Below are 27828 nucleotides of genomic sequence, written 5' to 3'. Positions count from 1 at the left end.
AGAATAGCCCATTAAAGCTCATTTTAGGGCACACAATCACAATATATTACCAATTTTTTTGAAAAATATAAAACATAAGGTTGCACTAAGTAAATAGATCCCCAACATATCAAGTATTAAAATTGTGTGTACATGTGAAATGCTGGCAAGCTTTGGTACTCTAAATTTTCCATAGGTGACCTTATAAAAACCCACACAAGTCATCAATTTAGAGTTAACCATAAATAATGGGCCTAGAATAATTGCTCTGACTCTGGCATGCCCGGTGATATGTAACATGTGCAGCACAATTAAAGTTTTTGTGTGTAAGCGCTCTTGGACCGCTTGTTGCCAGGGTGTGTAAAAGTGATCGGAATGCTGTACAGCTGCCTGATCACTTCCATCTGACAGTCATCTTGTCAAATTTACAAAATTGCCTGACTGTTGTAGCAGCTGGGAGTGTGCATGACTCCCCCCCGCCACTGCTGCTGTCATATTGCATACGTTGGTGGCAGAGAAAGGATTAACTGTAGGAACACAACCTACAAATGAGCCTTTATGGCATTGATGTTCTATAGCCTTATCACTTTTTTCAGGTCAACAGTAAGTTGAGTGGATTCTTCAGACAGTCCATTTACTGACACAGTATACTCACTGTACTTCAGACACAAGAAAAAAAGTTTAGTCACCACTTGGCTACACCTATCTTATTAGGAGTGCACTGATTTCCATTTTCTACAGAAGAGGTTACAGCTATCAAATAGTTAACTCTTTCAGTAGAAAGAGGTTAATATTTGTTGTCTAAGCCTAACCTACAACAGGCATTGCTAACCAGTAAACCTATAGCTGTTGTGGAAGGGCTTTTTGCGTTAGAAACAGATTACAATAGGCCCATATCAGCAGGGCCCTCTGATTCCTCCTGTATTGAATTGTATTGTAACTGTACTTTCTGCCCCCATGTTGTAAAGCGCTGCGCAAACTGTTGGCACTATATAAATCCTGTATAATAATAATAATAACATAATACCACATTTTCATGTATTGAGGGAACACCATTTTATCTATTTGTTGTATTTACTGTATGCATATAAAAAAAACTTGATGCCATCAATAATATGGATTTTCATGAATGACCCATAATGAAGAATGGGGTAGCCTCAAAGTAAGACTATATTTCTTCTTTTTTTTTTTTCACAATCAAAATTTTTATTGAAAGTTAACAGAAATGACAAGGTATATTTCATGCTGTAGTGTATTTCTTGCATCTGGTGGTTGTGGGGATCTACTGCAGGGGGCTTATCAGAATCTGGAAGCCCCCTTTAACAAGGGGACCCCAGATCCCGGCCTCCCCCCCATGTGAATTGGTAACGGGTACATTGTACCCCTACCATTTCACAAACAAAAGTGTCAAAAATAGTAAAAAAGACAGGAGACACTTTGGGACAAGTCCTTTATTAAAAGATAAAAAAAAAATGTCCCACGATGTAGATCCATCTGACACCGCCGACAAGCCGAAAAAAGAAAAAAAAAAAGCCACAACACTTCCGCCTCCATGGGAGGCTCCCGCCAAGTGATGCTTCTTCTCCATCACAGCTGTTATATAGCTAAGGGCAGGGCCACCCGTTGATGTAAACGGCCCCGCCCCCCTCTGACACTCACTGTTCTGTGAGGAGAGACAGATCGTGAGTTCCTAATAGCTAGGAACCACGATCTGTCATTTCCTCTAGGTCAGTCCCCTCCCCCTACAGTTAGACACACACAAAGGGAACACAGTTAACCTCTTGATCACCCCCTAGTGTCAACCCCTTACCTGCCAGTGACATTTTTACAGTAATCAGTGCATTTTTATAGCACTGAATGCTGTGTAAATGCCAATGGTTCCAAAAATGTGTCAAAAGTGTCCGATGTGTCCACCATAATGTAGCAGTCCTGATAAAAATCAAAGATTGCCGCCATTACTAGTAAAAAAAAATAATAATAATAAAAATGCTATAAATCTATCCCCTATTTTGTAGACGGTAAAACTTTTGCACAAACCAATATACGCTATTGCGATTTTTTTTACCAAAAATATGTAGAAGAATAAATATCAGCCTAAACTGAGAAAAAAAATCTGTCTCTAGAAAAAAAATAGAGGGAAAATCTAATGGGGACACTGGCTTTAGTGACCTGGGGGTCCCCAAGGAATTCCCTTAATTTGCATGGATTTCCTCTCACTTCCTGTTTGGCTATGGGACAGGAAGTGAAGGGAAATATCCACAATGAAACAGAGATGGCAAAAAAAATCTGATGGGGGTTATATTCCTCCCTTACCCTATCCAAAATGAAAAAAAAGTGTTGCCCATAGTTTTACTTTAAGTTGCAGATCTACAGCTGCTGTATACATCTCTGCATTCCTCACCAGCTCTCAGGACATGCTGGGACATGAAGTTCCAAAATAGGTGGCGATAAACGTGTTGCTTTCATTTGAGTAAGAAACAAGAATACTCAGCTGCAAAACCAAACCAACAGGCTGGAGTCCTCAAGGGTGCCTAATACCAATTTCCAACATGTCAAAACCTTTTTTTTTTGTTTAGACACAAACTTCTAATCACATATTCTTTATTATCGTACATAAATAAAAACATATTTTTTACAACCATATGCTATTAAAAGAAAGTAAATATATTAATCAAATCATCAAAACAAATAATATTCCATAAAAACATCTTGAATACAGCAGAGAGCAGACATCCATTTTTTTTTTTTTGGACACTATGGGGTTGATTTAATAAAGGCAAATAGGCTTTTCACTTTGCAAAGGACTTTCCCCTTAATAAGGGAATTTTCACTTAGCTTAATGAATGAGATGAAGTTCTCCTGATTCCCTTCATCCAATCATGTGCAAGCAAAAATACTATTGTATTATAACACACACCTTCACTTTAAGAGGGAAGTTTCAGGAAAAAAAATAAATTTTAAATAAAGAACTGTGAAGTAAAATAAGGGTCAGTTCCCATCAATGCAGCCTCACCATTGCCCATCTGTAGCCTCACAAGTGCCATGAATGCAGCCTCACCATTGTCATGAATGCAGCCTCACCATTGCCATGAATGGAGTCTCATAATTGCCATCAGTGCAGCCTGATCAATGCCCATCTGCAGCCTCAGAGGGGACAAGAGGGGGGGCGGAACGAGCACTGACAGATCACATACAGGAGAATGTCCTGTTTACACAGCAGTCCCTTTAATACAAAGTCCCACCTTCTATGATAGACAGAACAATGCCAGCCCAGGAGATGGGACGTCCTATTACAGAGGCTGCTGAGTAAACAGGAGATTCTCACTGTATGTAATCACTGTATGTAATCTGTCGATGCTCGTCCCGCCCCCTCCCTGTCACCTCCGAGGCTGAACGATTGGTGTATAACACGCACACACAATTTTCACCCGATTTTCAGGGTGAAAAGGTGCATGTTATACACGATAAGTACGGTACATGCATATATTTTTGAAACATCAAATATTACAGCTAGTGGAATATTCAGAGACAATCAGTCAAGAACAAACCTTTTTATATGAGGTAACAGAAGATAACTGATAGAAGTTAATCACATTGTTTTAAATAGACAAAATAGGGTTTGCAACCATTTGACTTGAACTAATATGAAATACCAAGGATCGATACAAATTTCATCCAATATCTTGTAAACAACAGGGTGGTTGTAAATGCAATATTTTAGACTCTTAGTATACTGCCAATAGGCAGGCATTCCAGGGAAATTAGATGTAATCCAGGCATTAACAGTCATAAATATAAAGTTGTCATTACAAATCAATAATGATTATGCTTGCAAGCAACTGCAAGATTCAGCTGTGTAACCCTTAAAAGTATGTTTATGTTTCACGTTGGAGATTGCTTACAATTTTTAAAACAGTTACATGTAGAGATTATTAATTATTAAAATAAAATTCTGTTTTCGCAATGATTTACAAGATCTATTCCCTGGATAATATCTGTCGGGGCCCAGATTTGTTTTCTTCAAAAAATTTCTTTCACACTACCAATGGACCAGGAAGGGGTACTGGACTTTGGGGGTTTATGTGTAACACTGGAGAACATGTTAATTGTTAACCCCTTCAAAGTAGTTTAGTAAGAGGTCCAAAGAAAATGCAGGAAACATTAAAAAATGGTCTTTAAAAAAGTTGATTATAAATAAAATGTTCCTTCATCTGTCCTTCATTCACTAAGAAAACCAAAACTGAGAAAAACATATAGGCTGCTGTGCTCCTAAAAATTTATGTTGTCTGGCTTTCACACTCATTCAAACCCAGGAAATTCTTGATTTACATATTTGTTTTAAGTTGATAATTTAAATTACAGACATTTGTATCAGCACAACAGCCAACAACAGTCAGCATCCTTCCTGTCTCTTTCACAGTTTCATTAAAAAAAACCCATTCTATTGCCCCGTATACACGGTCGGACATTAATCGGACATTCCGACAACAAAATCCTAGGATTTTTTCCGACGGATGTTGGCTCAAACTTGTTTTGCATACACACGGTCGCACAAAGTTGTCGGAATTTCCGATTGCCAAGAACGCGGTGACGTAAACCACGTACGACGAGACTAGAAAAGGCCGGTTCAGAACCAAGCGCAGCACCCTTTGGGCTCCTTTTGCTAATCTCGTGTTAGTAAAAGTTTGGTGAGAGATGATTCGCGCTTTTTCAGACTCGTGGTTTTCAGATCGTTTTCTGCTGTTCAGTTTGTGCTTGTGGGTTTGTATCTGCTCTTCAGTGCGTGCAAGCAAGCTCCACGTGACTTTGATTAGTCATTGTGTTCTTGTTCGTTCGTTACTGTTTTTCGGGTTGCTCTTCATAGGCCTTGCTGTTCTTCAGTGCGTTCTGTTACTTCGTTCTGACCAGCCGACCGTTTTCTAGCCATGTTGCGTATATGTACTCCTCGTAGAGTTCGTGCTGTGCGGGGGCTTGGTGTTGGGGTCCTGACCTTGACACAAGTCCAGTCCATGAACAGGGTGGGGAGGAGTTCATGGACCAAGAATTGGTTGCTTCAGTGTGACCAGTTCTGTTATATGCCTTTGCTCCGTGAGATCCGTGAGAATAATCCTGATGATTTCAGGAACTTTCTCAGGATGACGGACCCCGTATTTCACCGTTTGTTGGCTTTGCTGACCCCTTATATTGGCAGGCAGAATACCTGCATGAGGCAAGCCATCACTCCGGAGCAGAGGTTAGTCGCCACCCTGCCGTACTTGGTGACGAGGAGAAGCCTGCAGGACTTGAAGTTCTCGACAGGCATCTCCCCCCAGGCTCTGGGAATCATTATCCCAGAGACCTATTCTGCCATCATCCAGGTCCTGCAGAAGGAGTATATTAAGGTAAGATTTTTATCCTTTAACATCACATTTTATTGTATTTAATGTTTGATAATATATTATATTTCTTTCCTCATTCCCTAATTACCATGATTGGAATATGCTGTGAATGTCCCCTTTGTCCTCATGCATGCTGGATTTTTATGTAAATATTTTTTTTTTGTCCTTCATACTTATTTGCCTTCACTTACCTCCCCAGCATGGTCTCCTGCCCCTATATTCACCTCATGTAGTCACTTAACAATGTATTTTATCAGCTCCATAGTAGTGCTTTACCCCAAACACCCCCTAAAATGTTTTTAAATGTGATTTGTGCTTTAAATTCAGGCAGAGTGCCAGAGGCTTTTTTTGGGGGGTCCCCAAATCATTTGGAACCCTCCCTTCCCCAAACTGCTAATTCAGCTGATACCAATTCTCTATCTATCCTCAATCATCTATCTGCTGACTTTGCCAAACCCATACACACTATACCCATTTCTTTTGTGCTCAGATGTATGGATGAATTCCCCAAAGCATGTAGTGCAAGGGCCTGCCTGTACACTTTCAAATGGTAATGTTTAAAGTTTTTGTATACTATTATTATCTTGATAGGTAATAGCAGAATTTCCAAATGTGCTCAAATGTGTACAGTGTGTATTTATATCTTTGTATTATGACACTTCTTACCTGTCCAGTGGGCTGCCAATAGTGTAACTAAGGAGGGGCTGCCCAAAGTAACACCCATTATTTAGGCATTCATCTCTCAATGAAGTGGAAACGGTTACCTGTCCAAGAGCTCCCCCCATAATGTTAGAAAGAGCCTAGGAGAGGGGGGGGGGGAATATGATAGGTGTACCTTATACTTTGGTCTTCAAAAAATCCCATTAATAAATGTTATCTTGATGTTGGCCAAGAAGGTTTGTGTCTAATCTGCTTTCCATGTTTTAATGTGCAAAAAGACTATTTTTTTTGTTTTCCTCAACAGTTTCCTTCCACGCCACAGGAATGGCAGACTGTGGCCTCCCACTTTGCCCATCGGTGGAACTTTCCTAACTGCGGAGGGGCAATTGATGGGAAACACGTCCACATCGTCCCACCACCCAACTCGGGGTCATACTATTATAATTATAAGGGGTTCAATAGTATTGTGATGTTGGCGGTGGTGTCAGCTAATTACGAGTTCCTGTATGTGAACGTGGGGAAGAATGGCCGGATGTCCAATGGTGGAGTCATCGCCCAGACGGAGTTTTACAGGCATCTCCAGAATGGCAGCTTGGACTTGCCACCTCCAGAAGACAATGTGGAAGGACTCCCATTCGTCTTCATTGCGGATGAAGCTTTTGCACTGGGGGACCATCTTATGCGGCCATTCCCGATGAGGACCCTCACCCCGGACCAGAGGGTTTTTAATTACCAGCTGGCCAGAGCCAGAAGAGTGGTGGAGAACACATTTGGAATCATGGCCAGCCGGTTCTGCCTATTTCTTACACCCATACATATGGCGGAGTACAAACTGAATCACATTATCCTGGCGTGCTGTGTTCTACATAACTGCCAACTATGCTGGCTCAGTTGGGCCTGAGGCCGGAATTATAAATGAAACAACCCTGACGGCACTTGAAAGTGGCCGTCCTGGCTTGCCCTCCCTGAGTGCCCATGATGTCCGGCTAAGATACCTTGAATTCTTTGCGGGTAGGGGGGCTATCAATATGACAGACAATGTGTGAAACCTTTATCAAATAAAAAAAAAGTAAGCAAATCTTTGGTGACATTTACTGCTTGTGTTTGTTTTAGCTGACCCTGACAGAAATGTGGTGAGTCCTGAAAATGGCGTGATTGTGTAACCTTACAAAGCACTGTTGGGAGTTATTTACTAAAGGCAAAGACACTTTGCACTGCAAGTGCACTTGAAACTGCACTGAAACTGCACTTGTAGTGCAAAGTGGATTTGCCCTTATGAAATAGCCCCCATTGTCACAGAAAGTAACAATTGGAGCACCACAAAAGTGTTGTAGCGTTGAGACAATTATCCACACATTCTTGATTAACAATCTTTTTAATACCAGCACAATCACATGTGCATTTAGAAAAGGTTTTTAAAACAAACCAACATGTTTGTTGTATAACAATTTTTGGGGTGGCATGCTAAAAAGTAGAAATGTCCCTTTAAGATAAAACAGGCATGTTTCAAACCAACAAGAAAGACACAAATCTTGAACTTCACATTAGGTAGAACTTGAAGGCAATATCAGACATGAGTATTTAGGAACTGAGTTTGATATTGCGTTCAGATGGGGTGAAGTCACCCCATGAAAAGCCAAATTTTGAAGATGCACACCAATTGCCAAATGTCAACATGTGCTAGCTGCCATCATGGGGGGTCAAGGGACGTGTTTTGGGGGAGCAACGCCTTCCTCTCAGCTACTTTATTATTGAGGAAGGGGTTGCACCCCCAAAACGTGTCCATTGATCTCCCGTGATGGCAGATGACACACTGTGTGCATCTTCAAAATTTGGCTTTTCTACAATTCTTCAAAAAAGATAAAAATTGTAGCACCCCATGATCTCCCTGATCAGGATCTGTGCACTTTCTGAGGTGAAATGCCCTGGATCCACAACATCACGATCACCTAAAAAGAGAGAAACCAAAAAAAAACATGTATTATAAATATGGCGGCATCCATCTCTTACTTGAGCCTGTGGTAGCAGACACTCACCTGTTGTGGTGCAAATTTCCACCACGTCTTCTTCCTCCTCCTGCTTTTCTTGTCTTTGTGGGATTTCCCCTTCTTCCAGAGGTGGGGGTCTCTGGTCTCCTTGGATGAGGGGTGTACTCCGAGTCTTTTCTCCCCTATGTAAAACAAAAAATGCACACAGATATTTGATGGAAGAACTATAAATATGAAACATTGCTTGGAAGTGAGGTACAATTGTCTGTTTTGGCAGAGTTCCAAGATGTAGAATTTTCAGTGTCCTTTGTCAAGCTTCAATATTTTACCTGTTTTGTACAAGCTTCACAGATGGAGACACCCCTATAGTATACACTGGAGCACCTGTGTGGGACCCCCTAATAAAAAGGTTGTTCTGGTGTCCCACACTAGTGCTCCAGCATGCAGATGTGTACATAGCTGCTGAGTATCCTCTCCTTACACAGAATCTAGTTTGCATTTCATTCTAGTAACAAACCCATCTACACAACCAAATTTTTTTCAGACAAGTAGGCCCTAAAAAATGTGGTCAAATGCATATGGCCAAAACAATGGTGTTTTATAGGCCGAAAGAAAAATGTTTGATACGAACGAATAATGTGCCAATGAACATGAAAGTTGCCATTTTAAACTGTACAACAGTTAAAAAAAGCACATGGAGCAGCACGAAAGTAATAAACACAAAAAGAATCGGAACACAGCACAACTACTTACTTTTTTGCAGCACTCTCCGGATCTTTCTGTACTGCTCGTGTTCTCTTAATTTTAGGTCCGACCACCGCTTCCTAAACTGATCTTTCGATCGTTGTACCCCGAAATTCCGGTGCAGGCTCTTGACCACTTTTGCCATTATCTTGGCCTTTCGGACATTGGGGTTGGGGTAAGGTCCATACTTTCCATCATAGTCGGCCCTCTTCAGGATGTCGACCATCTCCAACATCTCCCCAAAGGACATATTGGATGCCTTAAATCGTCTCCTTCTGGATCGGGATGTTTCCGGCTCCGGGCTTTCCTCCTCCTCCTCCTCATTGCTATAATTAGCACGCACTTGCTGTGTCTCTGCCATGTGCTCTTCCCCCACTGCGCCGAACGAAAAGGGGCGGGGAATAGACTAGAAAGAACGTCAGGGGCGGGTGGAGTTACACGCATGCGCAGTGTGTATAAAGCGTAACACGCGTGCGTAGTACGTACGATCTGTGAGCGGAGGAAGGAATATAGGAGGCGCCGATCGTGATAACGAAGGTAAGATCTAAACTTGGGCCTATACTGCTTCTAGATTGAGGCCTATATTGGGACAAGATTAGGAGAGTTTTGCCTGGCATTAGGGTTTGTCTCGTGTTGTGTCTTGCAGATAAAATGGATGGCTTCAATGACCACAACTTCCTCCCCCTGTTCATAGACAAGTACAGGGAGCTGCCCTGTCTGTGGCAGGTGAAACACCAGCATTATAATCATAAACAAAAGAGGCAGGCAGCGCTGAAGAAACTGCTGGAGTTGGTGAAGCCGGTGGTCCCCACAGCAACCATCCCCTATTTAAAAGCCAAAATTGGTGGCCTGAGGAGCACTTATCTTAGGGAGCGCAAGAAGGTCACGGATTCCCAAAGATCAGGAGCTGCAGCAGATGACATTTATGTCCCCCGGCTGTGGTACTATGAGAGACTGCGATTTCTGTCAGACCACACTGAAGTCAGGGAATCCCTCTCCACTCTTCCTTCCACCCTATCTTCCACCCCAGCTGAGGTTTCTGATGTCCAACCTGGGCCTTCCAGGCAGGAAGAAGTGGAGGAGCCCAGCTGGAGTCAGGTATAGCATTGTTCGACAGATTTCTGGTCAATAAATAAATGATCTTTACTAGATGTTATTATTGATCACTAATTGCTGATTTAAGAAAGTGTTTTACATATCAATAGACAGTAGTGGGCAAAAATAATTGGGACAAGAATGAAAAATGCTGGGCTCAGAATGATAGTCTGTTATATTTGTTAACATTCAATTTGCAACAGTCATGAGGTGACAATTGTGTGTGACTGCTGAATAAAAAACTAAAACTATGTCCCTTTTTTCATACACAGGAAGACCTCAGCCAGGAGGAGGCTGTGGAATGTGGCAGCCAGGAGGAGGCGGGGCTAAGTTGCAGCCAGGAGGAGGCGGGGCTAAGTGTCAGCCAGGAGAAGCCTGGGACCAATCGCAGCCTGACCGAATCGCAGGTTCCTCCCCTCCGCCTTCCATAAAAAAGACCGAGGAAGGGGACTCACATGCAGGATTCAGCACTCAGGCTCATTCAGGAGGCTTCTGCATCCCTCAGAGCCTTACCCACTTCTGAAGAGGCCTTTGCCTGCATGGCTGCCACCAAACTGAAGGGCATGCAGGAGGGTCAACGCCTCATGTGTGAGCAACTTATTTATAAAGTCCTAACTAAGGGGGTGAGTGGCGAAATCACACCCAAGACCAAAGTGATTGAGTTGGACCATCCTCCTCCTCCTGCTGACACAACTCCACCACCAGAGCCACAGCGTGGAAGGAAGCGTGGAAGGAAGACCAGAGAGTGATGGCCCTGGGTTCAGTCTGGTCTGGCAAAAGATGCAGTCTCTTGTGGTACCACAGCCTGGGGACACAGATGTCATCTGCTGCTTTCATGATCTCTGTGACTTCTGGACCAGACTGCACTCCCTTATATATGGACTCCTCAGGCCACAAATTTGGCAGTAAAATAGTTGATGTGTGCCCTGGGGGTCAAAGGGTTCACCAATTTCTGCTGTTTCTCCAGTGTTGCCTCCCTCTTTGTTTGGTTGTGAGCCCTTAATAAAGGCATTTTTGGTTCAATTATACTCTCCTATGTGTGTTTTCCTTCCAAAAAAACAGTTTGTTGGTGAGGATTCAGGTACATTTCAAATATACAATGTGAAATTAACAAGGGACACCAACATCAAACAATCTAATTGAGATTCAATAATATAAGATAATAATGGTGTTGTGGTAACTTGACACACAAAACACACACAAAAAAATTCTTTATTAAAAAGCAAAAAAAAATTTTAACAAAAAACAGCCTTGAAAAAAAATGTATTACAATTAAAAACAAACCCCCAAAAAATTGGTCAGATGTGACAAATCAAAATATATTGAGGGAATCCCAAAAAAATAATAAAGAAAGAAGTTTGTGAGAAGTCTGTGTGAATATAAGCAGCAAAACTACTTAATTCTTCTCACATTATAAAGTAGAAGAGAGTGCGCTGTATTAAGCCATTTTTTACATAGCACCGTGACGAAAGTGCTGTATCCATTGCGAACGCTAATTTTACCAGACCAAGCTGTTCCGTCTCGGAATTTCTTCTGAGCATGCGTGGCACTTTGTGCGTCGGAACTGGCCACACACGGTCGGAATTGACGCGATCGGATTTTGTTGTCGGAAAATTATATAGCCTGCTCTCAAACTTTGTGTGCCGGAAAATCCGATGGAAAATGTCCGATGGAGCCCACACATGGTCGGAATGTCCGACAACACACTCCGATCAGACATTTTCCATCGGAAAATCCGACCGTGTGTGCGGGGCATATGAGTGGAGGGTTTCTCCTGTCTATCTTTAACCAATTTGTATCTGAAATTGGCTAAAGGGGAAACGGGAATAAACGGGAATCCTGCGTTGCATCAGAGGGGGGCGGGGTCACCCTTTACACGTCACTGGAAAACCCCGGCATTTCCCTTTGTCAGAGGGGGGTGGGGTCATGTGATGGGTGGCCCCGCCCTGAGCTACATAAGAGCTGTCAAGCTAGTGCCGTGTCATTGGCTGGAAGCACGATCCTGTGCGTGTTACTCGTTGGAGTCGCTGGAGATCATCCATCACTGGAGAAAGAGAATAGGATTACATCGCTGTAGTAGGAGCATGGATTTATTGCATTATATCGCTGGAATCTCTTTTTTATTTTTTATTTTTTTATTTTTAATAAAGGACTTGTCCCAAGCCATCTCCTGTGGCTTTTTAACATTTTGACACTTTCTTTTTGTGAAATGGTAGGGGTACAATGTACCCCTTACCAACTCACATGCGGGGGGGCTGGGATCTGGGTGTCCCCTTTGTTAAAGGGGGCTTTCAGATTCCGATAAGCCCCCCGCCCGTAGACCCCGACAACCACCGGGCAAGGGTTGTGGGGATTTTTATTTATTTTATTTATTTCAGGTACTTGTATAGCGCCGTCAATTTACGCAGCGCTTTACATATATATATTATACATTCACATCAGTCCCTACCCTCAAGGAGCTTACAATCTAAGGTCCCTAACTCACATTCATACCTATACTAGGGCCAATTTAGACAGGATCCAATTAACCTACCAGCATGTCTTTGGAGTGTGGGAGGAAACCGGAGTACCCGGAGGAAACCCACGCAGACACAGGGAGAACATGCAAACTCCAGGCAGGTAGTGTCGTGGTTGGGATTCGAACCAGCGACGCTTCTTACTGCTAGGCGAGAGTGCTACCCACTGCACCACTGTGAGGCCCTTGTCCCCATCAACATGGGGACATCCTCCCCATGTTGATGGCATGTGGCCTGGTACGGTTCAAGAGGGGGATGCTCTCTCGTCCCCCCCTCTTTTTCTGCAGCCTGCCAGGTTGCGTGCTCTGATAAGGGTATGGTGTGGATTTTTGGGGGAATCCCACGCCATTTTTTTTTAATTTCGGCACGGAGTTCCCCTTAAAATCCATACCAGACCCTTGGTATGGATTTTTGGGGGGAACCCCACGCCATTTTTTTTTTTAAGATTGGCGTGGAGTTCCCCTTAATATCCATACCAGACCTGAAGGGCCTGGTATTGGAATTTTGGTGGACCCCCACACATTTTTTTTTTCATTTTTCAATGACTTTCAATGACTTTTATGTGTATTGTCGGGACTGACATTTCATTAATAGCCGGCACTAGCGCTAGAACTTTTAAATTACTTTTTTTTCTTTAGAAATGTCATTTTGCTCTTGGACTGTTATAAACACGACATGCGCTACTTTACAGGCATACTATAGACACCCCCCAGGTATGAAATTTAAAGCAATATTTCATTTTTATTGTTTCACTTTCAGCATTATTAAAATCACTGCTCCCGAAAAAATGTCCGTTTTTAAAACTTTTTTTTGCATTGATACATGTCCCCAGAGGCAGGACCCAGGTCCCCAAACACTTTTTATGACAATAACTTGCATATTAACCTTTAAAATGAGCACTTTTGATTTTTAATGTTCGTGTCCCATAGACTTTAACGGTGTTTGCGTGTTAGAACAAATTTTTTGCCTGTTCGCATGTTCTGGATGCGAACCGAACAGGGGGTGTTCGGCCTATCCCTAGTCCTGATTGACCATAGAGTCCAACAAAGACTGGATCAACTTTGTTGGACTCTATGATATAATAACCCCGAAGCTATCACATCACTTCCGGGTTACCTGGATGTAAACAGTGCCATCTGTAAAAATGAAAAGCATTCAATCCGACAGTGCAAAAATGAAAAAAAAATCATAAATAATTGTAAAAAATGTAACGTGCCCCCGTCCCCCGTGCTTGCGCAGAAAGGCATGTGTGGGTCCCGCATGCACGCAAACAGCGATCATCCCACACATGTGAGGTATCACTCAATGTCAGATCATGGGCAGTAATTCTAACACCTCCTGTGTAAATCTAAAGTGATAATCTGTAAAAGCTTTTAAAGCATTGCCTACAGATAGTAAAATGTACGTAGTTTGCTGCCACATTCCAGCACATTCTTCCGGTATGGCTTGTTACACATTCTGTTACATTATCAATTTTACCTATAGGATTCATTTATTTAGATTATGACATACTTTTTTCAGTCCCCGAGTTTCCCAGTCCATTACAGCATTGAGCCAGATTGGTTCATATGTATACATTTTTTTATCATTATTATATATTCCATGCTTATCCTGCTGTATAGTATTAACTGATATATATACAATCTCATTTTTGCCAACCCTTACTATGGACGTTGGAATATCTTTTGTGGGTCACACACTTTACTCATCACTACAATACATTCCTTCCACTTCTCTTTCACTGTTCCCCAGATTCCAAGTCCATACCAGTTGGGGTGTATAATAATAGGGGGCGCTTTGAATACAATAGTGTCAATCTTAGTGCATCAAGAAATTAAAGTGCATAGTGCTAAATAGTTAATAAATTAAACATAACAGGTGCTTCCTAGTGTTGAGCAAATAGGTTAACAGTGATTCAAATTATTCCATCAAAACAAAGTCCATATATCTGTTGTGATGCAACTTTAATCTTTACACCATCACCAGTTGCAAAACTTCATGTAAATCACCCGGTGGATATGAGGGAAATTCCTACTCACCAGACCACCATGACCTCTTTAACTAACAAGAAGGTCAGTTTAAGCTGTTTTTGTGGGTCAATGATCCTGCTAATGTATCAATAGGGATGTGGCTGGAAACCTTGTTCTTTTTCCACCGCCATAGTCCATTAGAAAACGGAAAAAAAGTGACCATAGTATAACACCGTTTATTAAAAAAGGAGTAAAAACATATGCCCAATGACTGCTTACATGAGTTGGTGCCTTTGCCTGGCACTGAGGATAACAGTATGAGTCACCAGGCAGATAGATGGTGCAGCCGTTCAGCTTCCGCTTGTTTAGCTTCCTGATGACGTTGTAAGACGAAACGTAGGTGCATCACGGTCATGCCATTTCCGGCCACTTCTTGCGGTGGAAACAAGCAGAAGCTGAATGGCTGCACTATCTATCTGGCTGGTGACTCATGCTGTTATCCTCAGTGCCAGACATAGGCACCAACTCATGTAAGCAGCCATTTGACATATGTTTTTATCAAAAAAAGTAGTTGGCCTATATCTCTACTAAAGCTATGTTAAATGAATGTGTGCTTTATTTTTCCATTATTTCCTTTTCAGCACTGTGGTGGATGGGAAAGGTTTCTACTAAACTTCATTGCCAGTTTTCATGGAAAAGGCATAGCAAATGCCTGCTCCAATGAGGGAGCAGGTAAGTTAATGTCTCTGCCCCCAATTCTCTCATAACCTGCTAAGGCCACTGTGGAAGATCTTGATGTTGGTTAGCATCCGGATGGGGGCATTAAATGCTAGCGAATTCGTCTTGGTGATTTGACCTAAAGCTTAAAGCTCAGTGGATTAATTCAAACATTTCAAATAACAAAAAAAAAAAAAAAAAAATATATATATATATATATATATATATATATATATATATATATAGTTATATAGTGAATAGAAATGTAGTACATTGTACAGGTGATTTTTTTTTTCAAAATGTTCCAAATTCTAATTCCATGAAAAGTTTGCCTTTGGGTTTTTTTCCCAGAAAAGCTATAGCCAAGAATTTTTTTGAGAATTTATGAATGCAATAATGCAATAACTCTATTCTTTTATATACCATAATAAAACACATATGTTGCTCTCCTTACAAAAGACAATAAAATGCTAATCACACTGAAGGACCCATAATAAGCCCTCATTTGTGATTCCAAAGGAAAGTCATAATGTACCCAATAAAAGGGCATTACAAAAAAATCTCTTAAAGTGGCCTATAACAGCTTTCACAGTGAATAAAACAATACAGCAACTGATCAAATGTTGCAAAGATAATATTAAGATTGTCATCATAACAGGAAGTCTACATCACAAATAAAGAATAGTGTGCAATTTCTATGCAATGACTCATGATAAAAAGTCTGCCCATGATATATATTACATGGGCCACTCTGTCCTTCATTCATTTGCAAGGACTCAAAACACTTGCAGAAAATATGGCAGCAATGTTTAAACTCTACTAGATCTATACAGGCACATTGTTGGTTGGAAATACAATACATGCTCAATGATCCCTATAAAGACAAGAAAGATGGTGCTTTAAAATCCTGAAAGTCAGTACAGGTTTGCTTGAAAATCTTAGTTTTTAAACTGTAATAAATAATTCAAAACAGACCTAGTTGGGCTTAGGAAACACAAAACCTACAGATAAAAAACAAAGGTCATACCAGGCTTACATCTACTTCTTCAACACTATGTTCAGATTTTCCAAATTTTCACAACAAAATATGTTCTCAACTTACCATGGTGTTGTAGATCTGAACAGTGTGTTAGTGGGTCACCATTTCTGATATCTTGCCGTCTTGTACGCCTAAGGTTTGAGAACAATATATATTCAATGTTTTGTTTAAAGAATGGAGAAAAATTCAGTTGGACAGGTTTTGGTCTAGCACGTTGCAGACATAGACTTTATATCATTCAATGATTAATTAGAATTTGTTAACTCCTATCCCACACCTTCCTAATCAGTCTTAGAAGTGCTACAATAAAGAGGTTGTTATTAGGATAAAGAACGGATTCATTCTGTTTTTGAGCAAACACATATTCCAGCAATCCTAGACTAGAACTAACTAATACGGTGCAAATGTTCATTAGAGAATGGACAGTTTAAAGAAATACTATGCGTTATAGTCACAGTTTTATATCTAAAGATGCACTTTAAGGTGATCTTTGAAACTTTCCGCAAAAGCTGCCAGAAAACAGATACAGAGCTACTGCAGCTAAGCTAAGAAGCCTGCACCTCCTGCTTTGCTTATAACAGCTCTAAATGGTCATTTTGCCCAAAAGGCATAATTTAGCTACTCGGGCTGGGTCACCTGCTAGCTTTTTTGGTTCTACAGAGGTGAGATCAACCGATATATGTTTTGGGTCTGTTCCAGTTCATTTATGGCCTCCTTCCTACTGTTTTAAGATGTGGTTTTACACCTATGCTTAACTCTTTATTATATGATATAAATTAAAAATTCAACGGGGTGAGAGAAATCCACAGATCTCTGTTTTGTTGAGATTTCTCACTTGTCTACAAATAGGTAACACATTTTTTTCAGCTACAGGTGATTTTTAAATAGGTGCACTATACTAGTATAATTCTGTTTTGACCAATTGAGAAGGCAATTACTTCATTAATAGCAACAATTTAGAACCATTTTAGATCTAATGCCGCAAAAAGTTGATAAATTCCTCTGCTCATTACCACTCCCCAATACAGTCGCCACTAGCCAAAATTAGTCAATTTATGTCATGTATTACTAATGGAAAGCATTTCATTGAATAGAAAAGAGACAACGACTGTTCAACAATTTTTGCAGAAAGTAAGTTATTAGATAGCTATAGATGACTCATACAATAAATCACTTTGCTTGATGTTTTCTGCTGCAAACTATGGGCATACACTGCCTATCTTATCAATTTACTTCTCAAATAATTATTTTCTTTCATTTTTATAAGTGCAAGTTAAATACAAAATGTATTTTTTGGTCAAATGAGTGTGTTTCAAGTCATAATTGCAGACTCTCTCAAAGGGAATGTTCTTTCAGAAATGCATGCAACTCACAGAGTGCGTTCAAGCAGTTACACATTTGATATAGCAGATCTAGACAAGTGGTCTTTGTCATCCATTGTCATGTAATAGTTTTTATCAAGTCCTTTACACATCTAATAACATGTTGCACAAGGATCGATAGATTCTGTTCAGAATACGTTTATTGGGAAAGTGTACGCAGCTCCTTCTATGCCAATTGGAAATATTGATTTAAGTTACATCTCAAGCTGTGACTGCTGACGCTTTGTTCGATAAGACACAGAAGCATTGTCAGAAAGGTATTTTGCCTTTTCCAGCAGTTCCGCAGAATTTAAAGTGGCCTCATTATCTTTTTAAAGAATACAAGACTCTAAGAAGTTTTACTTTAAACTGTGTTTCCTAATACTTATACAACAGTTGATTGCAATCAGAAAAGCAGAATACAGCAAAAGAAGAGCTTAGCTAAATACTTTCTAGCACATTTGGCACTTGTGAAATATCAAACATAAATATGGTTATATGCATACAATATAGCTCTCTGTTTTTGCCAAAATGTTTTTTGGGCAGTCAAAGCCATGTACAAAAATACAAATGATAGCAAACTCAGCAACAAAATAGTACTTGAAATAAGAAAGATAAAAAATAATTGTAAAATCATCCAAGTAAAACCCAAGACAAACAGAAACAATAAGCTAAGGTTTTATTGATAGGAACTATAAAGAGCTCCAAAACAATACGAAGTGTGATATAAAGGGAGAAAGTGTGACTAGTTTTTAGTATATAAATCTTACTTTCATTTTGTGTTTCTGTTGATGGGCTAAATCATCCACCAACTTTGCATATCTTTCTGGGACCTAAATGGCAAGATCACTGCACTTGGTTCCCAGCTTCACTAACCTTCAATCTACTATAAAGGTTTCTCAGTCTTGTCACTGGATCCTCCATGTATTTAAGGCTGAACTCCAGGCAGATATAAAAAGATACACATTAATATAGTTCTGTATCCATTATACAGCAATACATGTATTTTTAAATACAAGTAGTGCAAGTGGCTGAAATTGAACTGCCATCAGCCTCTTGCAGTCCCCTCACAGCAGAGCTCAGACTGGGAGAGGAAGATCAAGTCAGTTGTGCTGCAGTGGTTATGTGCAAACAAGGAAAATTCTTATAGGAGAAGAGATTAAAATGATAGAAATTTGAACTGATCAGTTTGCTTCTACTATTTACACCATTTTGTCACAGGATGGGAGAGGAACAAGACATAAAGAACAGCGGTAATGCCGGGTACACACTAACAGTTTATGGTCGGAGACACTGTACTAACCATGTGAGGTTAGTCCAGTGATCTCCCCCTCTGAGCTATTGTGTTCTGATAGAGGGACGGCCCCACCACCAGAACACTATGATCAGCGCTCTCTTCCATTGGCTGAGAGTGTTGATAGAGAGTTGGTCGGCTGATGGTTTTACAGCATGCACGTCCAACAGAAGCCAGCCAAACAGGTGGACAGACTGACATACTGTATACACGGGCAGAATGTCAGCCATTTTTTTTGAACTTTCAAATGTCTACTGACATTCTGCCAGTGTGTATGGGGCTTAAGTGTTTTGTAATTGCAGCAGAGAAATCCAGCCTCAGAGCTGTGCAAGTTTCCAGATCAGATTGACGAAAATACAAATACTTGTCAGGTAAAATAGCTCTCTTATATTGTATGCATGTCATCTGTGCATTTAACTGCTTGCCTGAAGTTTATCTTTACTAACAGGAGAAAGCAGCAAGAACAAGACAATCCTGGCTTCATACAAGATCCAACCTAGTCTACAAAATTCAGCTGCTAGAACCTTTGGAAGGTACAGCAATCAATGATTTAACCATCCATTTGCTAAAGCTGCAAGATTAGTCCTATGTTACCCTGACCACCAAATGTAAATATGTTATTTAAGAATAGTGTATCATATCTGAACACCATCTCAATCAATGCATATCATTGATTCAACACCTGCATATTTCAAGAAGGATTATATTGCATATATGATGTTCATAATAAAAACCATTATAATTCTTAAAAAGGTTGCAAAACAAAATCTATAATTGTTGTTTTTATATAAGAATATATCCTTTTTTAAATTTATTTCACTATCTTTCACTATACACTACCAAGACTGACTTCATTCACAAATAAAAGCTGAGCACACAAAGCTTGGTCTAAATAGTAAAATGTCATTGTAGAAAACTGCTAGAGGAATTGCAAAGTCAGGACACAGCAAAGGGGATTAGTCTCCGAACAGAGCTGTAAATCCGCTTCTAATCATCTCACTCAGCTTCCTGTATACAAAAGTCAAGTATTCTTGGTGTAGAGACACTTGGTTGCATCAGTCATGTCAGCTGTTATAGAGGGATAATCAGTTATTTTCTGCTGGGGATCAAAGTCATTTCATACAAAGGCTGAAAGGGAAGTGCAGGGTGTCTTCTATGTCTTGGAAGGATGTTTATTGAATAGATTACTTACAGTCTACTCTGTGCAGGCTAAGAGCAGATTGCAAAATTGCATAGAGGTGATTCAATTTGTTCAAGGACATTTTCAATAGAAAGCAATAACATTTAAATACAAGAGCTCCTTACAAATCTGATTTTCATAAGCAGTGCATTCATTTGTTCTATTAAAAAATCCACAGCTGACTACGGCTATTTGACATTTCTATTTTAAAATAAACAACTGGACACAGGAGGCTTTTTTCAAAATAATTTTGAGTTTATTTATTCAAAGAATAGGGCTGGGAAAATCTATAGACCTACTGTATTTATAGCACTAACGAAGATATCAAACAAATGTCAAGTGTGGAAACTTGTGTGAAGTCAACAGATGAGATTATGAAATTTGAGCCACAAAGCATGTTCAAGTAGTCAAGTGGTAACTTTGTATCCTCTCAACTGTTGTTGGAGCTCTTTGAAATTAATGAAAGAGAGGAGACTTGCATATATTTGTCACAAATAATAGAGGTAATTTAATTATGTATTAATGTCTTTATTAAGTTCTACACTCTTCCTCCACAATAAATACTTTTAGTGTATCATGTTGATGATGATGATGACATTAGCCAAAAATAATTTAGAGATTAGTAAAGAAGATCAGAAAATCAGGATTTATCCTATATCACTCTAATGCTCAGGATTAAGGGGCATAATTTTTTTTAGTATGTTTTCTCATGTAAAAAATAATATTTATTTATTGATGGTGTGTGCAGGATGTGCCCAATTGTACATTTTTTTTTGGTCTAATAAAATCAGGTTTATTGAAAATTAAAGTACTGGACTATGTTATATTTGTATTATTACATAGTGCTGCAGCCCTATGCCAACCTCCTCTTATTCAGCAGTACACGTGAGACGCAGAACTTTGCAGTGTGGCAGAAGCTGTCCAGACTTCAGCTGTCAAGCAACATGGCTCTTGCACAGTATTCAGATCAAAAACTCTGCTCAGTAAAAAACAAAAAAACAATCCAATACTTATAAATGTTGACGTCATTAGATTAGCATGACAGCCATGCCCCTAGTATTTCCTAAAGGCAAGGTCAGCAATGACAACCTACATTTTCAGTCACCACTTATTTCTATGCAGTAAAAACATATATAAAGTGGGGAGATCCAGTTTAAACCTTACACATAAAATGTTATTTTGTTATTTTATTTCAATTATAAAACTCTGCTTGCTTATCTTCTTGTTGGTAATCCAGGTAGAACCCATATCTCTTATCTGTTAGATCAATTTGCTAACCTCTAGGTTATTATGAATATTATCCTAATACTACAGCTACTGCAGTCTTAAAAAAATAAAGGCAATTTCAGGGCAAAAGGACATGTGCATATTCAAGGCATATAATCAGAGGCTACAAAATAAAACTTAATACATACCATCTGCCTTCCTTTGCTTTTTCTCTTACCACCACAGCGCCATATGTTATGGAGATTATGACATGTCAGAAGAATGTAAAAGAGGCACACAACATAATACCCAAAAGGCTAATACAATAAGCAGTATGTCTTAAAGGTTATCACCTTTTAGCAGTTGGAAAGTAGCGGGAGCATGAAGAACCATCCCAGGCACAATAGGGGTCCCTGGCAAGACAACATTCAGCACATGCTTTTCCATAAACATCACAGCGGTGTAAAGGGAGCTGGGAAACTCCAACAGGGGAGCCAATGTACAGTTGCTGCTGTAAAGTGGACATTGAAAAAAAAGTTGGTTAAGTAAACTGCATGCTTACATGGAATTTATGTATTGGTCCAGTAAAATGTTACTGAAGATTTTGAATAAAATATAATGTAACCCTAAAAGCGTTAAAAATTGGAAAATAGAATTCTTGCAATAATTTTCATTTTATTTTAACACTCAAAGGAAGCAATTTTCAGCTTTCAATATTACTGATGGAAACATTTTAAATATGTTTATTTTCTTCTGCAAAACTGTAAATCTCCTTAAGAGGATTCACACTTTTATTGATCCAGAAAGCTTCAGACTTTTGGCACCAGGACATTGGGGCTGTTTTGAACACTAAGCTCCCAGCACAGACAGCAATGGCCTACCCTAAAGGCCTTGTTCATATAGCCTTCGGCTTGTATAAGAGCAGTGTGTACAGCAAACATTTGCAAAACTTTTGACAAGCTTTCAACAAGCTTTTGCAAAGCTTTTAGTAAACATCCAAGCAGCTTTAAAAACTCTTTATTTCCTGTGACAGTCAGCACCAATAAAATCTGTGTTTGAGTTTCCAAATTGGAGCTGTATGGTACTTTAAAGGCTTTACCAAAGCTTGCAGAAAGCTCTGAAAATGCCTTGTAGGAGCTTGCTGTACACATTGTTCCTATACAAGCTAAAGCCCAAGTGAATAAGGACTAATGCCGCCTACAGACGATCGGACATTCCGACAACAAAACAGTGGAATTTTGTTCTGATGGATGTTTCTCAAACTTGTCTTGCATACACACGGTAACACAAATGTTGTCAGAAATTCTGAATATCAAGAACGCGGTGACGTATAACAATAGTTCAATAGCCAGTGCGGCTCTTCTGCTTGATTCGGAGCATGCGTGGAATTTGTGTGCATCGAAATTGTGTACACACGCTCGGAATTTCCGACAACAAGTTTTGTTGTCGGAAAATTTGAGAACCGGCTCTCAAAATTTGTTGTCAGAAATTCCGACAGCAAATGTCCGATGGAGCATAGAGGTCGGATTTTGCAACAACAAGCTCAAATCGAACATTTGTTTTCGGAATGTCCGATCGTCTGTACGCGGCAATGGTCTCTCTTCATACTTACCCTCTTCCTAACCTGCCCTCAAGGGAACCTATCCGCTTGGGTGCATACTTAAATCAGCTGCTTCAGGATCCTTTAGGATGCAGGCATAGGATCACACATTTAAATATACTAGCCCCAAAATGAATCATCCACATCACATTAGTGGGAAAAGAGAAATAAAAAAAAACTGAGCAAAAGCCGTTTTTAATGCAGGTGTCCCTTTATGGAATGTAATAAAATAATTTTCACTATAGCCATTTTGATTGATGTTCTAAGAACGATAATGTAATTATGATAGTTTTATTAAACATGCTTTAAAATAAAAAAATTGAAATTGTATTCAGCAGCTGAAGCCAGCGTCTGGAAAGTATGATATACAATTTTTTTCAAAAACATGTGAGAAGCAGTTTGTTTTCACCTTGCAATGAATCTAGAACTTTTTAAAGGCAGAAAATCAGCAGGCCTGTAGATTTTCTTTAGTGTTTCCGGGGTTATGCAAAGTGTATAGATTTTGATTCATTTAACTGTACTACTGCCAGCACAACAGATCCTTCCCTCATCTCAAATAAAACATGTTTCTTTGCCAAACACAATTAACTCAAACAGACAGAAAAAAGAGCCCATATGCTTTGCACAAGCTGTTTCCAAACTGTGCTGTAGCATTTGTTTAAATGTCTGTAATATGCTTCCATAACAATGTGCACAATCCCAAATATTCAGCTAGAATTGTATGACATAAAAATATTTCTGATCAAGGCCTAATATGTGATCATTTGTATTGTGCAACAGCATAAAAACGATATCACATATTCACTGTTATCTTCATTTAAAATAAATTCTTTGCTACATTGTTTTGGCTATGTATTATGCATAACCTCATCTGCAATTTAAGAAAACTGCATTTGAGCGTGAAAAGAAACTATCAAGGGATGGCAGAACATTTAATGTCTAACTTCAAGTTTTGCTTTCCAAGTTTAAAAATACATAGCTAAATAGTCTGCATTGACAGTTAATGATTTAAAAGAACTAACTTAAAAAGTGAAAGTGCATTTCACCCAATACAAATCTAGGTTATGTTCTTAACTTTGATTCAAAATGCTTGCTGAGTCATGTTATTCTGTAATCCAATGTAAACAGTCTTATTTCAAATCTATTTCATTATAAACATGTGCTAAAATATTTCTGAAACAAATAATACTGTGTACAGTGCAGTAATCCATAGCCATGCATTGGAATGCATCTATCATATCTGACTACAGCATCCCAAAATTCCTTGTTGCTGTAAGTTACATTCCATTGCACATCCCTACTGCTACCTGAATAATTAAAAAAAATTGGTCACAAAATAAGAACCTTGGATAATGGAGAAGCAGTGGCCCATGAATAGCAGGACCAAAGCTCACAGCTCTAGGCAGCTATGCAAGAGAGAGAGTCAAAGATTTTAACAAAAGCAGTCAAAATTCCTGTTAATGAATCTGCTGTAGATTTCAAAATCAAAATAGTATCTGAATAATTCAAGTCTGATATACCAAACTCCTATTATGTGTTCCAGATTCACTCAAAATGCACTAGTGGCAATACTAAACCTGTGAAACTCCAACTCCAATGGGATAAACAGTTCAAACTCTGTATTTGCGGATGATACTAAGCTAAGCAGGGCAATAACTTATCCGCAGGATGTGGAAACCTTGCAAAAAGATCTGAACAAATTAATGGGGTGGGCAACTACATGGCAAATGAGGTTCAATGTAGAAAAATGTAAAATAATGCATTTAGGTGACAAAAATATGAATGCAATCTATACACTGGGGGGAGAACCTCTGGAGGAATCAAGGATGAAAACGGACCTGGGGTCCTAGTAGATGATAGGCTCAGTAATGGCATGCAATGCCAAGCTGCTGCTAATAAAGCAAACAGAATATTGGCATGCATTAAAAAGGGGATCAACTCCAGTGATAAAACGATAATTCTCCCGCTCTACAAGACTCTGGTCCAGCCGCACCTAGAGTATGCTGGCCAGTTCTGGGCACCAGTCCTCAGGAAGGATATACTGGAAATGGAGCGAGTACAAGAAGGGGAACAAAGCTAATAAAGGGTCTAGAGGATATTAGTCTGAGGAAAGGTTGCGAGCACTGAACTTATTCTCTCTGGAGAAGAGACGCTTGAAAGGAAATATGATTTCAATATACAAATACCATACTGGTGACCCCACAATAGGGATAAAACTTTTTCACAGAAGGGAGTTTAACAAGACTCATGGCCACTCATTAAAAATAGAAGAAATGAGGTTTAACCTTAAACTACGGAGAGGGTTTTTTACTGTAAGAGCGGCAAGGATGTGGAATTCCCTTCCACAAGCGGTGGTCTCAGCGGGGAACATCAATAGTTTCAAGGAACTATTAGATAAGCACCTAAACGACCGCAACATACAGGGATATACAATGTAATACTGACATGTAATCACACATATGGGTTGGACTTGATGGACTTTTTGCTTTTTTCAACCTCACCTACTATATAACTATGTAACTATGTAACTTATATTGTAATTCAAACACTTACATAGCTTGTCTAAAACTCTGAATAGCATCTTAGTATTTGTATGCAGTACTGGGGAGGTTTCACTTACATACAGTATAGCAACCAACTCTTCTGGTCTCTAGCCCTGCCTATCTCCTCCTGCACTTTATTATTGACCAACAACTCTGATAGGTGTGCTCACTAAAAAAATACTGAAGCACAAAAGCCAGCGTAGAGCTGGTGACAATAGAAGCTAGTTACATATACAGACTGTCCTGATTTTCACTGCAGAGAATTGATTCAGCATGCTGGCAAATTTAAAGCATTGCTTTAAGTAGGCATGTATGATGATTACTTCCAGTTTGTAAACCATGCTTGAAATTGACTGCTAGATTATAATAACTGCTATGGGACCCATTGTTATGAAACCTGTTACAATATATACATTCACATATATTATCATATATCAAGGTGATTGCTGTATAATTTTGATTTGTTCTGAGCTTAAAAAGGACATAATATATTTTTACTGGAAAAGTAAAATGCTGTAAACAGTATGGTAAAATAATGTACTGCATTATTATGTATGCAGTTAAATAATAAAAAACAAATTGCATTTTTAAACGTTTTGCTATATACTGGAACAACGCTAAAGGCCAATTTAATAATACAACAAACATTTTTGCTTAGGTTTTGTCTAGTAGCTATGCTGTAGAACAACATAAACATAGTAGGTAATGTAAAAGCCACTGCATACTTGCTTTGTGGAAATCTCCATGGCTGTAATAGCAGTAGGCTCCTGTAGTGAGAAGAAAAACCCACGTTAGCATAAATAACTTTTAACCAGAAGGCACAATGGAGCTTATATATAAAAACTAGGAAGTTGATCCCAATTCCAACCAGACAAACTTTAGACATTCTAAACTCTACTAGAAAAACACAGCTGTAGCTTAACTGGATGTTGTGAAGAACAATTCACATTTTATTCCATTTTCAATATATCAGACTCCAATTTGTCTTGATAACTTTATAAAACAACTGTCATAAGAAAAAACTTTTTTTCCAACGGTGGAGATGTTTAAATGACTAAAGCCTAACTCTGAAAATTACAACTAAACTATCTTTGCAATGCTATTCTGCTACACAGCAAGAGTTACATTTTCCTGATCATTAGGGGATGAGGAATAAAATATAATGTTTCCCTTATTACTCACTCCAGCAGGCTCTCTTCATCTGTGCGAACAACCCCATATGTTTGCTTTTGTAAGGTGCTCTGGGGCATGGTCACACAATGACTCTGCATTGTTTGCGAGGGTAGCAAAGAAATGCCCACAAGTCAGAGCTAGGGGTAAGATAAGTCATACACCTTATTCCTCATTCCTTGAGTTAATGAGCATTAAGCCCTAGCAGTACATGTGGGTGGTGGGCCCACTGCAAGGGTATTTTCCTTATTCCTGAAGTTGGGCAGTAAAGCAATTCTAAAAGCACAATTTTTTTTATTTATTTTTTTAAAACAAACATGTCATAATTAGCTGCTCTGTGTAATGCTTTTGCACAGAGCAGACCCAATCCTCCTCTTCTTTGGTCCCCCGCAGGTGCTCCTGGCCCCTCCCACCTGCTGACTGCCCCATAGCAAGCTACTTGCTATGGGGGCACTCGTGCAAACTGGCACCTGAGTAGGCTCAGTGTTTCCATTGCCTCTTGCTACCTTCCTCATTGGCTGTGATTGACAGCAGCAGAAGCCAATGACTAATGCTGGTGCCTCTCTGTTCAATGAGGAGAGAGATAGCAGAGAGATCTGCTGCTCTCATGCACATCAGTGGATTGAGATTGGGCTCAGGTAAGTATTTAGGGGGGGCTGGGGGGAGCTGCATGCAGAAGGTTTTTTACCTTAATACATAGAATGTATTAAGGTAAACAAAAAAAACTTCTGCCTTTAGAATCACTTTAAAGACTTATGCCGCGTACACACGAGTGGATTTTACGGCAGACTTGGTCCGGCGTACCGGATTTCGTCAGACAATTCGATCGTGTGTGGGCTCCAGCGGACTTTGTTTTCTCAAAAGTTGGACGGACTTAGATTTGAAACATGTTTCAAATCTATCCGACGGACTCGAGTCCGGTCGAAAAGTCCGCTCGTCTGTATGCTAGTTCGACAGACAAAAAGCCACGCTAGGGCAGCTATTGGCTACTGGCTATGAACTTCCTTATTTAAGTCCGGTCGTACGTCATCACGTACAAATTCGTCGGACTTTGGTTGATTGTGTGTAGGCAAGTCCGTTCATTCAGAAAGTCAGTCGTAAAGTCCGTCGAAAAGTCCGCCGGGCAAAGTCTGCCGTAAAGTCCGCTCGTGTGTACGCGGCATAAGAAGATCTAGTGGTGGAAGGAAATGATTGCCTGACTACTGCACAATGAAGGAGCAGCAATAGCATTCTGGTGGTTTATAATCTGAAAACAAGGTCAGCATTGCCATACATTCATTGCAGCAGAGTGTGATTGGCTCAAAGTGCAATGTATATACAAATACATTACATAACTATATTTATTTATAATAATACATGACTGCATAAATTATTATCAATGCTATGTG

At 39.6% G+C, this 27828-nt stretch overlaps 1 protein-coding gene across 1 annotated transcript in view; it reads right to left on the bottom strand.

Moving 5' to 3' along the window:
* SEMA3A (semaphorin 3A) overlaps positions 1-27828 on the bottom strand; it is a 388300-nt gene that overhangs the window by 37273 nt on the left and 323199 nt on the right. The window contains exons 13-15 of the mRNA XM_073619547.1: positions 25996-26037; positions 21481-21638; positions 16150-16217 (exon numbers count right to left, since the gene is read on the bottom strand). Coding sequence (XP_073475648.1) covers positions 16150-16217; positions 21481-21638; positions 25996-26037 — 268 coding nt within the window. The remainder of the gene's footprint in view (positions 1-16149; positions 16218-21480; positions 21639-25995; positions 26038-27828) is intronic.

Source organism: Aquarana catesbeiana, linkage group LG03 (assembly GCF_042186555.1).
Source record: "Aquarana catesbeiana isolate 2022-GZ linkage group LG03, ASM4218655v1, whole genome shotgun sequence".
In the NCBI taxonomy this organism is placed as follows: domain Eukaryota; kingdom Metazoa; phylum Chordata; class Amphibia; order Anura; family Ranidae; genus Aquarana; species Aquarana catesbeiana.
Note: the sequence above shows the minus strand (reverse complement) of the source record. Positions and strands in the feature narration are given on the sequence as shown.